Raw genomic sequence first — 15,365 nt, 5'->3', positions numbered from 1 at the left:
TTGACTCTGTACCGGTACCCCCTGTATATAGCCTCCACATTGACTCTGTACCGGTACCCCCTGTATATAGCCTCCACATTGACTCTGTACCGGTACCCCCTGTTTATAGCCTCGCTATTGTTATTTTACTGCTGCCTTTTAATTATTTGTTACTTTTATTTATTTTCTTTATTTGGTATTTTTCTTAAAACTGCATTGTTGGTTAAGGGCTTGTAAATAAGCATTTCACTGTAAGGTCTACACCTGTTGTATTTGGCGCATGTGACAAATACAATTTGATTTGATTTCCCCCTTGCCCTGCCAGGTCAGTACAGATAAGGAGAGGACGAAACACAACAAGAGGCTATTTTCTTACATGGCCTAATGCCTTCTTCAGACTCTTCTTGCTCTGCCACTCCCTCTCTATCTCTCTTCACCTCTTCTTTCCTCCCTTCTATCTTCTAGCTCAGTGATATAAGGAAAGAACATGTCTAGAATAGTGTTATAAAACTGCACATTTTTCTCTCTGCACCATGGCGAAATGTGTTGAAATTCAGGAAGTTAGCTGATTTCCAGACAAAAAAAGAGGCCGGTGCCCCGGGCCCCAAATGCGTTAGTCAGGCCCTGTGTTGAGGGGATCAGGTTAATCAGAGGTCATAGGCTGTGTGGCAGAGTTTGGCTGTGAAAGATTTGCATAATAGCAAGCCACAGACAGGGATGAAGGGAAGCAGCAGGAGTTGGGAAGAAGAAATCATTGGCCGTGTTCCCTTAATCAGTCGTTGCATGCATCACCCAATGATTGCATGCCATGTCATTGACTGTGCGGTTGCGCACCAGATACCATATGATGTGGTTTGCTGATGCGTAAAATACCTATCCAGGCATTGTAAGATATGGCATGCATCAGCAACATCTGAGCAGGAGAACGCAAACCTTGTCTGTCCCACAGGTCTATCCTCCAGACCAGGCATTTAGCCTACCTCTTTTTGGGAATGTCAACAACCTTATTTAACCTGGCAGTGAACTCAGTGTTAAAAAAAAGTTCCAAAAGGGCAAAAAATTGGGAAATTGTATGTGTTTAGATATTCATATTTTCTGAGGAGTGGAACATCGCTCTTTGTTCTACTTTATGTTCTTTTTAGTACTACATTGATATTGATTACGATATTGTTGGGTTTAGTGCTTGCAATTAAGGCATTTCACTGTACTTTTGTACATGACATTAACACTTGAAAATTAGTGTAATTACGGAGGTGAAAAGGAATTAAATCGTGAAGTTACATGATGAGACATCCCTGGATGCGTCCTGCTCTGTACTCCGTGTGTGTAAAGCAATGGAAGCTTTATCAAACACAAATAGATGTCTGCTAATGATCTGCTGCCATCTGTTGGGCAATCTAATTCACAGCAGCAAAAAAAACACGTGCCTACTGTTCCCATCAGCCCCACCGTATATTTCACCGGAAGAAATCGTCGGACTCTTCCTCTTTCCGTCATCGGGGTTTAGGTAGGGGAATGGCGATTTTATTCTCTTCACATAATCCGAGTTAAATCTGGTTTAAAATCCTATCATCCTCTCGAAAATGTAACCAGAACATATATAATAAACACTGCTAAGTATAGTCGTTTTATTATTTAAGCGACAAAATGTGATTATTGCGTTTTAATTATTGGATGAGTGGTGTGTGTATGGGTGTGCAGTGACATGGCCTGTCGTTTTGGTGTACCTTACAGTAGTTGGTCACTAGCCGCTGGTAGCTCGATTTTCTGGTTCGGTGATTTGTTCAGACTTTCTGTGTTTATCACGGCCGGGCAGTTGCTGTAGAATAGTTCACAATAGCTTTTACCCAACGTTTATGTGCATGGTTTCTAGTTGGATGAACTTGTATAGTGTAGTGAGTGTGGCGTCTTTTAAGTTTTAGAGGTAGCTAACTAGTGTTGGCATGCTAGGAAAATCCGCATGATGGCTAGCTAGCAACCATACACGCAAGTGTATTGTTCATTTTTATTATATAAAGTTTTCAGTTATCAATTCACCTTTCTTGCAGAACAGGATCCCTACTTGATTTCAGAGTTCGTTGGTTAACTAGCTAGGTAGATACTGTACATTTCTTCAGTGGCTAACTGCGGCAAGTGGCAGGTATTTGTTGAGCAAATAAAAAGAATAGTAGCTACATAATGTTACACATTCATGAATGTGGCGTAACTTGCTATCATGTAGGCTATTGCTAGTATATCTGTTGAACTGTAGAAATCTCTACTTTTATCCTGGCTCTAACCGAATACTCTCAATTTTTCTTTCCAGTCACGATGGGACGTGTTATCAGGGGACAGAGAAAAGGTGCCGGCTCCGTGTTCAAAGCCCACGTGAAGCACAGAAAAGGTGCCGCTAAACTCAGACACATTGACTTCGCAGAACGTCATGGTTACATCAAGGGAATCGTAAAGGTAAGCGCTGTCACAAAGCATTTGCTGTTAAAATATGTTTTCTACAAGGTCCAAAGTTGCGTTTGCCGTGCATTCTTTTAGGTAGTTTATTTTGTGTAACATCCATCTGCTTTGGACCTGACCTTTTGTCTCTCTCAGGACATTATCCATGACCCTGGCCGTGGTGCTCCCCTTGCCAAGGTGGCTTTCCGTGACCCCTACCGGTTCAAGAAGAGGACTGAGCTGTTCATTGCTGCTGAGGGCATCCACACCGGACAGTTCATCTACTGTGGCAAGAAAGGTAAGGAATGGAGATTGACACGTACTTGGCAGCCTACGGGTTAACTAACAACCCTGTGTCTAACACATTCTATGCTAGTTAGATGGCAGTTGTCATCTCTTAGGATCTAATCTCCAACTACAATGTGAATACCTGGTACCTTAATAAATGTTCCCTTCTCAGCCCAGCTGAACATTGGTAATGTTCTGCCTGTGGGCACCATGCCTGAGGGAACCATCATCTGCTGCCTGGAGGAGAAACCTGGCGACAGGGGCAAGCTGGCCAGAGCGTCTGGGAACTACGCCACAGTCATCTCCCACAACCCAGAGACCAAGAAGTCCAGAGTCAAGCTTCCCTCTGGCTCCAAGAAGGTCATTGCTTCTGCTAACAGAGCTGTCGTTGGTAAGAACACAAAATATGACATGTTTGCTGATGCTTTCTGATTTAATGGGGAGAGGTGGATGCATGACCTACATTTTGATCTTTGACCACAAACCTTTGCCAGTGATTCAAACACCCGAGCTGACATGGTATAAATCTGTCGTTCTGCCCCTGAACATGCAGTTAACCCACTGTTCCTAGACCGTCATTGAAAATAAAAATTTGTTCTTAACTGACTTGCCTGGTTAAATAAAGGTAAAATAAAAAATATTGTTTCTCATTAACTGGGTCCAATGTCAAGTTAACGACCTTCTCTTGGATCCTTGAAGTGTAAGGAATCTGCACTGTATGCAGTATTTTGGATCGATTTGGTGACTGGTTGTTTGTAGGCAGATGGTTAAGCTAGAGACCAGAAACTTAAGCGGCTACAATTCTGATTTGCTGTTAAGAATACAGGTCATCATCGCATGTGACATGGTTGTTTTCAGAGCATATTGCCTGGGTAGGAAATCCTGTCCAATGCTTAATGGTTCTCTCTCCTCTGGGCTTCAGGTGTGGTTGCCGGAGGTGGACGTATTGACAAGCCCATCCTGAAGGCCGGTCGTGCCTACCACAAGTACAAGGCCAAGAGGAACTCCTGGCCACGTGTCCGTGGTGTGGCCATGAATGTAAGTGGACATGAAATCTTCTGCATATTTATTTTTGGGTAGGTTCGGGCATTTATCCATCGCTATGTTCTACCTCAATCTCTGGAAAAAATAATTCTCTGCACCTGATGTTTGTAAATGGCCCTTTGCTAACATGTTTCTAACTTCTTTCTAGCCTGTTGAACATCCCTTCGGTGGTGGTAACCACCAGCATATTGGAAAACCCTCAACTATCAGGAGGGATGCACCCGCTGGTCGCAAGGTCGGTCTCATTGCTGCCCGTCGTACAGGCAGACTGCGTGGAACAAAGACGGTCACGGAGAAGGAGAACTAACTCCCTTTACAATAAAATGTTCCAAGGAAGCTGATCTGACTCCTTTTGTAGCGCCAGTGTTTAAGCATGGAGTTGGATACGAGGACAATTCACTCTGTTTTTGGTAGCACTCATCTAGCAGTGAGGGTTACATTTAATAAAAGTGTAGTAGATGGGGCCGGATCACCATAATTCGTCTTAATGGCAATTGTTTTTCCCAACAATGAATTAAGACATGGTTAAAATAAAGGGAGCTTAATCATGCTATCACAAGGTCCGATCTAGTATGCTGCATTTTATAAGCCCAAGTTCAATACACTGCAAAGCATGTAAGATCCTGCATGTAGGTATTGGCCATTTAGTTTTAGGCACATCCTGAGCACCCAGAAAGTAAATAGTCATTTTTCATATATGCAAAAGACAGTCAAGATTCCATGTTCTTTATCTGCTAAGGGCAATGCTTTTTTTATTTTATATTTCTGTGCACAAAACCTCCTGAAAGTTCACATCGCGACTGTAGCTCCAGAATTCAACGTCACACCATGGCCAAAACAAAAGTCGGCAAACTGGGCGCAGAACTCTGTTCAGTCAATCTCCATTAAAAATAACACGGACAAATGTTCCTCAAATCAAATATTTTTTTTTTGTGAAATACAACAAAATAAATTCTATAAAATAAGAGCAAAATATTTAAATATAATACGGTGTGCAGAATATTTTCATTTGCAGGAGTATTTGGTATTTGACAAATCCAAAAAATACACGGTTAAACTTACCAATTAAATACAGTATTTACTGATGTTTACGTTTAGCTCAAGTTGCAACATGACTAACCAGCCGATATCTTCTAACCCTACTGTGTTCCATTCTCCGATGCTGCCGCCCGGTGAGCTCCATGAAAGAATGGTAGCGGTCGTCTAAGACTAGGCTCTACCAAAAAGATACAGAAGCAAACCACAGTCTAGTACACATCAGGTAGCCTGGCAGAGCAAATCTGTTGCATATGTTTTTAATTTTCTCAATTCCTATAACTAAACTGACCGCCGAATGTGAAGTTGGAGGATTTTAACAATGAGCAATTGAAAAGCCACTTATTCTTACATTGGTTCAACAAGGGGTAGATGAGCATTAAAAAAGCCTAAAGGAAGTGTCCTCTAGGATTAAGGACATCAGTTGGGATGACATTTCCCCTTGCACTACGCTATTCTGGTGAGAAGCCATGCTAAATGTTACAGCATATTATCTATAGCTTCCGAAAGGATTGGATTACCAGAACAAAAATAAAAGGCAATGAGAGTGCCAGAACAATTTTGCATCACTTTTTCACATCAACCAAAACACAGTAAAAGTTCACCCAACCATTCCATGTCTCACACTAAAACCCCAGCACGTGAGTTGATTTGGCATGGGTCAAGAGGTTGTCAAGGAGCTTAATATGTGTCCTCCTAAAGGTGAATGACCAGTAACTGATGTCAGACCAAATCGCACTGCTGCGCATGGGTGATAAAACAAAAAGGAGTTCTCTTAAGCGTTTTATTTTTTTGTTATCTCCCAACAGCAAACCTGACAAAGTTACGCTATTGCGGGGGATTAATTTTTTGAACAGTCAAAACATGAACATATTATGTACACCTTTCCGTCATGTAGACAAGCGCATCAGCATCGTCAGGCCTGGGTCATTATGTTTATTGCCCCAGTCTGCAGGGCATAACAACCCAGGGGAGAGCACCCCCCCCCAGACAGGCAGCACAGGAGCAGGCTGGAGGGGGAGAGACTCACAGTAGGGGCCTGGAGAGGAGCTGTGAAGCCTGGCCCTGCCCTGCCGTGCCCTTGAGGCCCCCCAGGAGCTCGGTCGGTCGACTGGAGGACGAGAGGAAAGAGAGCAGGACGATGGAGGCACAGCAGAGGGGAGGGCCGGTGTTACTCCTTAGGCGGAGCAGGGGCCAAGGAGGTGGTGGAGGGGACCTCCTCAGTGCTCTCCCAGTTGTCTTGTGCTTGTGGGCCTGTGCCGGGCGCAGGGCCTGGGGCAGAGGAAGGGACAGGGCCGGGGCGCTGGGGGTTGTTCATGTGCTGGGCAGCTGGGCCTGTGTACGGCTGCCCGTGGGGGTGGTTGTTCTGCTGGGGAATGAGAAAACAATCGTTTTTTTGTTAAACTACTGATATGTGGTGGAACTTGACCCAAAATGTCTGCCATAGGTTCTTCAATTGTTGAGAAGTCTCTGTTTACATGGCTCCTTAAAAGTCTAAATATCATGCTGCTTCTACAATATAGTAGATGTGTACCTGCTGAAACTGTGTCGTAGTCCCCGGAGACGAATGAGGGTAGAGGGAGATGTCATCTGGAGGGGAGGTGTCCTGATCTTCCGGGGCTTCCTGGTCATCGGGCTCCTGGGAAATGAAGTCAAAGAATAGTTTTATTCCCAATGCATTTTTCTACCTAACACCAACATTCACACACAGCTCAAGTCTATGGACCCAATAGCAGACCAAAGAGTCTGTTAATATGCCTTTGCACTGGATGGGAACGTTGTCCTACTTTAGCCTATTTTAACTGAATGAGATGAAAGCGAGGCACATGCTGTGTAGGAGAGTGTGACAGCCTTGGATGTAATAATATCAACTGACAGAGGTATAAATAGAAAAGAGACTTTGTTATGTGAGTGGGTGTTATTCTCCGCTAGCGAGCTTCTCCACAGTGTGGTGGGAGACATGCTTTTAACGAGCTCATGTTTCCATATAACACCAACGGGACTGGGGCCAGAGCTGTTCTTATAATGTTGATATGGGCTAATTTGAAGGGTCTAATACTAGATGCGAATGCACTGGATCCAAGAAAAACTGAAGGATTTAAACACACTGCTTTCAGTTTGTTCAATCCATGATAGTTCTGTGGCGGTTAGGCCAGTGTTATCTTTAGACTAGCATCTTTGTGCTTGCATCAACTGGCCCTGTGTCTATCATGATTCGGTCTGCTTATAAAGACAGACTGACACACTACAACATCCAGCTGAACACATTACAACATGTGACCAGACAAACCAGGGATAGAGAACAGCTTGTGTGTTAGTCTAAGTGGGGTAGAGGTAGGTTGATGATATAACAAACTTATTGTACTGGAAATGTGCCTGAAAACATGCACTCAATACTACTGCAGACCCCTATTGTAATCAATAACGTGTGGGTAAAGTAGGTGCTGCCTATCGTCAATTAAACTTGTGCTCCAAAGACATGCTTTTTCTAAACTAGTGATTCCATCTGTCCAGATTTATTATAAAATTGGACATGCATATAGATGGGTTACAATTCTATCTGTATGCAAGGCAAAGTTTCCGATAAAAACAATCAACATGGGCCTCCCGAGTGGCGCAGTGGTCTAAGGCACTGCAATGCTAGCTGTGCCACTAGAGATTCTGGGTTAGAGTCCAGGCTCTGGACAATTGGCCCAGTGTCGTCCGGGTTAGGGGAGGGTTTGGCCGGCAGGGATGTCCTTGTCCCATCGCGCACTAGCGACTCCTGTGGCGGGCCGGGCACAGTGCATGCTGACATGGTTGCCAGGTGTACGGTGTTTCCTCCGACACGTTGGTGCGGCTGGCTTAAGATTAAGTGGGCATTGTGTCAAGAAGCAGTTGGGTTGTGTTTCAGAGGACGCACGGCTCTCGACCTTCGCCTCTCCCAAGTCCGTACGGGAGTTGCAGCAATGAGACAAGACTAACTACCAATTGGATAAAACGAAATTGGGGAGAAAAAGTTTTTTTTTTTTAAATGTATATATATTTAAAAAAATACAATCAACATTAAGACGTGAACTGTTCAATGAGTCCTGTTGATTAGCGATATATTAACACATGCCATTACATGGCTGAAGCACAAACCACAGGTTGCCCCTATGTAGACCTAGTCTCAACACAAAAACAACATCACTTGAACACACAGTAAGTACACTACATGACATCAACACTAGGCTAGCACCTCATCATCCACTATAGCCAAGGCTAAGAGTTTTCGATCAGTTGTGTCATATGGCCAGTCACACCGCAGGTTGAGTTTGCTTTGGGGAGGAGGAACAAACGGTATCGATTGGATACAGTGTTACGTTGAGATGGAGAACCAATAAAACGTAAGGGAAGCCAGGAAGTCAGTGCTGCTTTAGGTAACCAATGGGACACTGCTACCGGACTGGAAAGAGGAAACGTTTGCTCTCTGTTTGCTGCTCATAGTTGGTGATGGTTCAACATTAGAATTGACCTGTTGGAGTTTGGCTCTATTAATTTTCTACTAGGATACATTTATCTCCAGTCTCTGCCTACGAACCTGGAGTTGGCTGCATTGTCAGTTACTGGATACTCAGAAAGGATTTTTTGGTTGAATCATTTGCACCATCACAAAATTTCAAAATCACTTTTGGGAGCAGCACGCAAACAGCCGAGCAGACATCTCGTCACTGCCATCTGTTATTGTCCTGCTCCAATACTCAAGACTGTGTGTGTGTTGTTACTGCCCAGGCTACTCTCCTCGTGTCACTGTGCTAGTGGACAGCAGTAACATCGCCCTGTATGGAACGTCTAGAGAGAGTGGAGGAGGAGAAGGGTGGCTGTGGCGGTTATATATATGAGGGCTTACAGTGTGCTGCTGTCCTGTCCCTTCCCCTGGCAAAAGCTGCTGTGGCGAGGACGTTTTCCGCATGGCAGCATCTTCTTCAGACACCGCCTCACCGTGCTTCGTTAAGTGACACTAGTTTGAAATAGCATAATTGATATCATTGCATAATATATACAGGTGTCAATAAACAATGCTTTCAAGTGGATTTCTTCGTTTAAAAAAAAAAAAGTTTTAAAGTAGCATATCATTTCTATCATATCGCTATTTATGATAAGGATCAATTAGGCTGGACATACTGTACACCGAGCTTCAGCAAATACAACTTTGTAACACAAATAAGGGAAATGATAGAAAAAAAGTATTGTAATAATGTTAGCTTACAATATACTATGGGCGTATAAACTGGAAATAAAATGTGTCAAAAACTCTAAGCCCTTGGCCTATAGGAAAAACATGTATACATTCTGAAGATGACAAAAATACCTAAGAAATCATTTCCCAGCAGATCACAGTTCACAGTTTCCAAAATAACCTTTGTGCTAACTAGGAACTCTCAACTGTAGCTTTAAAAACATTCAGTTCCAGTAACACTTGAAAATACTTGTGACAGAGAAGAGTGAAAAAAAACAGATGGTTAGCGTCAACATGTTAACAATACGTCACAAAGAAAATGGTATAGTTTATGTATTGCTGCATATTGAGGTCCCACATAATCAACACCGCTCTGTTTTACAAATTCATTAACACTATTATTACAACAGGCAAGCTCCGCGTCTCCACATTACGTCATTTTAACTCTGTAGGTCAAAACCAACAAGGTCAGAATGATGCATCCTTCAAAAAGACACCACTTTTCTGGAGGGACTTTCCAATACTGACCTTTCTCTACTACAACTACTACCATTTCGGCCATGCATCCATGTTAGATACTACTGTATTACCTTTGTGTTGTTTGTGTGTGTGTGTGTGTGTGTGCATCATTTGGTTTGAGTCTTACCTCCTCAGGGCAGAGTTCACAGGCCTTGGCCAGGGTCATGCGTGCGGAGTGCGAGCGCTCCAGGAAGTATCCGTTGGAGGTCTCGTTGCTCTGGACTGGGGGAGACCAGTTGTTGTAGGTGTACTGAGGGTTCCCTGTGTAGGGCCTCCTTTCCAGCTCGTCACCGAGCCACTCCACTGCCCACGTCCACTTACGCTTCAGGTCTCCGTTACTCTGCAGGACAGAGAAACACATACTATTACTAAGAGTGCTTATGAATGACCTTTTTCCTTCTGTTGCAATTCTGAATCCTGAAAATATGATTTCATTTTTAACAATAAAATAAAAAGATCAATGAAGGGCTATTTACAGAATAAAATGACTCCTAGATTCAGACTAGAGATGGGCATTTGACATTCAATAATTAATTAAGCCCTAATCTATGGGCAGGGGCGCAGCCATGGATGGGTCTTGTTGGGCAAAGGCCCACCCCACCGGGGAGCCTGGCCCAGCCAAACAAAATGAGATTTCCCCACAAAGGGCTTTATTACAGACAGAAACACTCCTCAGTTTCTGGGCTCCCGAGTGACACAGTGGTCTAAAACACTGCATCTCAGTGCAAGAGGCGTCACTGCAGTCCCTGGTTCGAATCCAGGCTGCATCACATCCGGCTGTGATTGGGAGTCCCATAGGGCGATTGGCCCAGCGTCGTCCGGGTTTGGCCGGAGTAGGCCGTCATTGTAAATACAGTGCCTTGCGAAAGTATTCGGCCCCCTTGAACTTTAAGACCTTTTGCCACATTTCAGGCTTCAAACATAAAGATATAAAACTGTATTTTTTTGTGAAGAATCAACAACAAGTGGGACACAATCATGAAGTGGAACGACATTTATTGGATATTTCAAACTTTTTTAACAAATCAAAAACTGAAAAATTTGGCGTGCAAAATTATTCAGCCCGCTTAAGTTAATACTTTGTAGCGCCACCTTTTGCTGCGATTACAGCTGTAATTCGCTTGGGGTATGTCTCTATCAGTTTTGCACATCGAGAGACTGAAATTTCTTCCCATTCCTCCTTGCAAAACAGCTCGAGCTCAGTGAGGTTGGATGGAGAGCATTTGTGAACAGCAGTTTTCAGTTCTTTCCACAGATTCTCGATTGGATTCAGGTCTGGACTTTGACTTGGCCATTCTAACACCTGGATATGTTTATTTTTGAACCATTCCATTGCAGATTTTGCTTTATGTTTTGGATCATTGTCTTGTTGGAAGACAAATCTCCGTCCCAGTCTCAGGTCTTTTGCAGACTCCATCAGGTTTTCTTCCAGAATGGTCCTGTATTTGGCTCCATCCATCTTCCCATCAATTTTAACCATCTTCCCTGTCCCTGCTGAAGAAAAGCAGGCCCAAACCATGATGCTGCCACCACCATGTTTGACAGTGGGGATGGTGTGTTCAGCTGTGTTGCTTTTACGCCAAACATAACGTTTTGCATTGTTGCCAAAAAGTTCAATTTTGGTTTCATCTGACCAGAGCACCTTCTTCCACATGTTTGGTGTGTCTCCCAGGTGGCTTGTGGCAAACTTTAAACAACACTTTTTATGGATATCTTTAAGAAATGGCTTTCTTCTTGCCACTCTTCCATAAAGGCCAGATTTGTGCAATATACGACTGATTGTTGTCCTATGGACAGAGTCTCCCACCTCAGCTGTAGATCTCTGCAGTTCATCCAGAGTGATCATGGGCCTCTTGGCTGCATCTCTGATCAGTCTTCTCCTTGTATGAGCTGAAAGTTTAGAGGGACGGCCAGGTCTTAGTAGATTTGCAGTGGTCTGATACTCCTTCCATTTCAATATTATCGCTTGCACAGTGCTCCTTGGGATGTTTAAAGCTTGGGAAATCTTTTTGTATCCAAATCCGGCTTTAAACTTCTTCACAACAGTATCTCGGACCTGCCTGGTGTGTTCCTTGTTCTTCATGATGCTCCCTGCGCTTTTAACGGACTTCTGAGACTATCACAGTGCAGGTGCATTTATACGGAGACTTGATTACACACAGGTGGATTGTATTTATCATCATTAGTCATTTAGGTCAACATTGGATCATTCAGAGATCCTCACTGAACTTCTGGAGAGAGTTTGCTGCACTGAAAGTAAAGGGGCTGAATAATTTTGCACGCCCAATTTTTCAGTTTTTGATTTGTTAAAAAAGTTTGAAATATCCAATAAATGTCGTTCCACTTCATGATTGTGTCCCACTTGTTGTTGATTCTTCACAAAAAAATACAGTTTTATATCTTTATGTTTGAAGCCTGAAACGTGGCAAAAGGTCGCAAAGTTCAAGGGGGCCGAATACTTTCGCAAGGCACTGTAAGAATTTGTTCTTAAATGACTTGCCTAGTTAAATAAAGGATGCATTTATTTATTTTTATTTACAAAAACTCATCAGCTGTCCGGGTGGCTGGTCTCAGACGATCCAGTAGGTGAAATAGCTGGATGTGGAGGTCCAGGGCTGTGGTTACACGTGGTCTGAGGTTCTGAGGCCGGTTGGACGTACTGTCAAATTCTCTAAAATGACGTTGGAGGCAGCTTATGGTAGAGAAATATACATTATTTTCTCTGGCAACAGCTCTGATGAGCATTCCTGTAGCCAGCATGCCAATTGCACCCTCCCTCAAAACGTGAGATATCTGTGGCATTGTGTTGTGTGACAAAACTGCAAATTTTAGAGTGGCCTTTTATTGTACCCCAGCACAAGGTGCACCTGTGTATTGAGCATGCTGTTTAATCAGCTTCTTGATAATCCATCCACCTGACAGGATTGGTATATCTTGGCAAATGAGAAATGCTCACTAACAAGGATGTAAAGAAATTTGTGAGAAATAAGCTTTTTGTATGGAACATTTCTGGGATATTTTACTTCAGCTCATGAAACATGGGACCAACACTTCACATGTTGCGTTCATATTTTTGTTTAGTATAGAACACAAGGCCTGTATTTTTAGAATACAAGTCCCGCAATAAAAAAATTGAATTTAAATAAATCACATTTATCTATAGGCCTATGCCAACAATGCCTAATTTGTCTAACCATTACAGATAAATCGTAATTGCTCAATTGCCCCCATTATTACACAGTGTACAAAATAGAAACAGCTGCTCTTTCCATGACATGGACTGTCCAGGGGAAAGCCACGAGCACACCTCTTAAAACCACTTCAAATCAATGAATGTAGATGGGGGGAGGAGACAGGTTGAAGAAGGCTTTTTAAGGCCTCGAGACAATTGAGACGTGGATTGTGTATGTGTGCCATTCAGAGGGTGAATGGACAAGACTAAATATTTAAGTGCTTTTGAACAGGGTATTGTAGTACTTGCCAGGCGCACCGGTTTCAGTGTGTCAAGAACTGCACCGCTGCTGGGTTTTTCACGCTCAACAGTTTCCTGTGTGTATTAATAATGTTCCACCCAAAGGACATCCAGCAAACTTGACAACTGTGGGAAGCACTGGAGTCAACATGGGCCAGCATCCCTATGGAACACTTTCGACACCTTGTAGTCCATGTCCTGACAAATTGAGGCTGTTCTGAGGGCAAAAGGGGGTGCAACTCAATATTAGGAAGGTGTTCCTAATGTTGTGTACAATCAGTGAATATTCAGTCAATAAATAAGCAAGTGCCATTTACAGATACACTATGCAGAATTCGCTACGCCATTTCCTGGTTGTTAAAATTAGAATAGTTAGCCTAATTCGAGTTTGTGAGACAAAACAAGCAAGTATAGTGTATCAAAATGTTTACTTATTAAGTATTCAACCCCTTTGCTATGGCAAATCTAAATATGTTCAAGAGTACAAATGTGCTTAACAAGTCACAATAAGTTGCATGGACTCACTGTGCACAATAATAGGGTTTAATATGATTTTTTTTTTAAATGACTACCTGATTTTTGTACCCCATACATTCAGTGATCTGTAAAGGTTCCTCAGTCGAGCAGTGAATTTTAAACACATACTCAACCACAAAGACCAGAGGTTTTCCAATGCCTTACAAAGAAGGGTACCTATTGGTAGATGGGTAAAAAAATTAAAAGCAGACATTGAATATCCCTTTGAGCATGGTAAAGTTATTAACTACACTTTGGATGGTGTATTAATACACCCAGTCACTACAAAGAGACAGGCATGCTTCCCAACTCAGTGGCCGTACAGGAAGGAAACTGCTCATGAATTTCACCATAAGGCCAATGGGGACTTTAAAACAGTTAGTTTAATTACTGTGAAATTAGAAAACTGTAGATGGATCAACACCATTGTAGTTACCCCACAACAGTAACCTTATTGACAGAATGAAAAGAAGGAACCATGTGCAGAACAAAAATATTCCAAAACATGCATCCTGTTTGCAAAGTGTTATGTTTGGGGCAAATCCAATAAGATATTACTGAGTACCACTCTCCATATTTTCAAGCATAGCTGTGGCTGCATCATGTTATGGGTATGCTTGTAATCATTAAGGACTGGGGAGTTTTTCAGAATTAAAAAGAAAAAAAAAAAAGAAACGGAATGGATCTATGGGGTTGAGATCTGGAGACTGGCTAGGCCACTCCAGGACCTCGAAATGCTTCTTACGAAGACACTCCTTCATTGCCCGGGCGGTGTGTTTGGGACCATTGTCATGCTGAAAGATCCAGCCACGTTTCATCTTCAATGCCCCTGCTGATGGAAGGAGGTTTTCACTCAAAATCTCACGATACATGGCCCCATTCATTCTTTCCTTTACACGGATCAGTCGTCCTGGTCCCTTTGCAGAAAAACAGCCCCAAAGCATGATGTTTCCACCCCCATGCTTCACAGTAGGTATGGTGTTCTTTGGATGCAACTCAGCATTCTTTGTCCTCCAAACACGACGAGTTGAGTTTTTACCAAAAAGTTATATTTTGGTTTCATCTAACCATACGACATTCTCCTAATCTTCTTCTGGATCATCCAAATGCTCTCTAGCAAACTTCAGATGGGCCTGGACATGTACTGGCTTAAGCAGGGGGACACGTCTGGCACTGCAGGATTTGAGTCCCTGGCGGCGTAGTGTGTTACTAATGGTAGGCTTTGTTACTTTGGTCCCAGCTCTCTGCAGGTCATTCACTAGGTCCCCCCCGTGTGGTTCTGGGATTTTTGCTCACCGTTCTTGTGATCATTTTGACCCCACGGGGTGAGATCTTGCGTGGAGCTCCAGATCGAGGGAGATTATCAGTGGTCTTGTATGTCTTCCATTTCCTAATAATTGCTCCCACAGTTGATTTCTTCAAACCAAGCTGCTTACCTATTGCAGATTCAGTCTTCCCAGCCTGGTGCAGGTCTACAATTTTGTTTCTGGTGTCCTTTGACAGCTCTTTGGTCTTGGCCATAGTGGAGTTTGGAGTGTGACTGTTTGAGGTTGTGGACAGGTGTCTTTTATACTGATAACATGTTCAAACAGGTGCCATTAATACAGGTAACGAGAGGAGGACAGAGGAGCCTCTTAAAGAAGAAGTTACAAGTCTGTGAGAGCCAGAAATCTTGCTTGTTTGTAGGTGACCAAATACTTATTTTCCACCATAATTTGCAAATAAATTAATTAAAAATGTGATTTTCTTTTCTCATTTTGTCTGTCATAGTTGAAGTGTACCTATGATGAAAATTACAGGCCTCTCTCATCTTTTTAAGTGGGAGAACTTGCACAATTGGTGGCTGACTAAATACTTTTTGGTCCCACTGTATACAGACGT

General features: G+C 42.9%; 2 protein-coding genes across 8 annotated transcripts in view; one reads left to right on the top strand and one right to left on the bottom strand.

Moving 5' to 3' along the window:
- Positions 1-2,287: 2,287 nt before the first annotated feature.
- On the top strand, positions 2,288-4,077 carry rpl8 (ribosomal protein L8). The gene is made up of 5 exons (XM_021578858.3): positions 2,288-2,427; positions 2,566-2,707; positions 2,870-3,088; positions 3,620-3,735; positions 3,890-4,077. The coding sequence occupies exons 1-5, from the start codon at positions 2,290-2,292 to the stop codon at positions 4,046-4,048; spliced, it is 774 nt and encodes a 257-aa protein (XP_021434533.1). The 5' UTR covers positions 2,288-2,289; the 3' UTR covers positions 4,049-4,077.
- Positions 4,078-4,467: 390 nt separating this feature from the next.
- LOC110502046 (ubiquitin carboxyl-terminal hydrolase 9X) overlaps positions 4,468-15,365 on the bottom strand; it is a 78,202-nt gene continuing 67,304 nt past the window's right edge. For 4 of the 7 annotated variants that reach the window (XM_036958662.2, XM_036958659.2, XM_036958664.2 and 1 more), the window contains 4 exons: positions 9,624-9,836; positions 8,648-8,758; positions 6,311-6,415; positions 4,468-6,145 (listed from right to left, as the gene is read on the bottom strand). In XM_036958662.2, coding sequence (XP_036814557.1) covers positions 5,948-6,145; positions 6,311-6,415; positions 8,648-8,758; positions 9,624-9,836 — 627 coding nt within the window. In that variant the 3' untranslated portion in view covers positions 4,468-5,947. The remainder of the gene's footprint in view (positions 6,146-6,310; positions 6,416-8,647; positions 8,759-9,623; positions 9,837-15,365) is intronic. The other 3 variants (XM_090215433.1, XM_036958661.2, XM_036958667.2) reach the window with 1 other exon arrangement.

Source organism: Oncorhynchus mykiss, chromosome 22 (assembly GCF_057628025.1).
Source record: "Oncorhynchus mykiss isolate SJ-2025 chromosome 22, ASM5762802v1, whole genome shotgun sequence".
Classification (NCBI taxonomy): domain Eukaryota; kingdom Metazoa; phylum Chordata; class Actinopteri; order Salmoniformes; family Salmonidae; genus Oncorhynchus; species Oncorhynchus mykiss.
This window is presented reverse-complemented; position numbering and strand designations above follow the sequence as displayed.

Bases quoted from the DNA above. Each gene is read 5' to 3' on its own strand.
- rpl8 (XM_021578858.3), top strand. From the start codon at position 2,290: ATGGGACGTGTTATCAGGGGACAGAGAAAAGGTGCCGGCTCCGTGTTC. The intron at 2,428-2,565 runs GTAAGCGCTGTC...TGTCTCTCTCAG, and splicing joins ACATCAAGGGAATCGTAAAG to GACATTATCCATGACCCTGG. The intron at 3,736-3,889 runs GTAAGTGGACAT...ACTTCTTTCTAG, and splicing joins TCCGTGGTGTGGCCATGAAT to CCTGTTGAACATCCCTTCGG.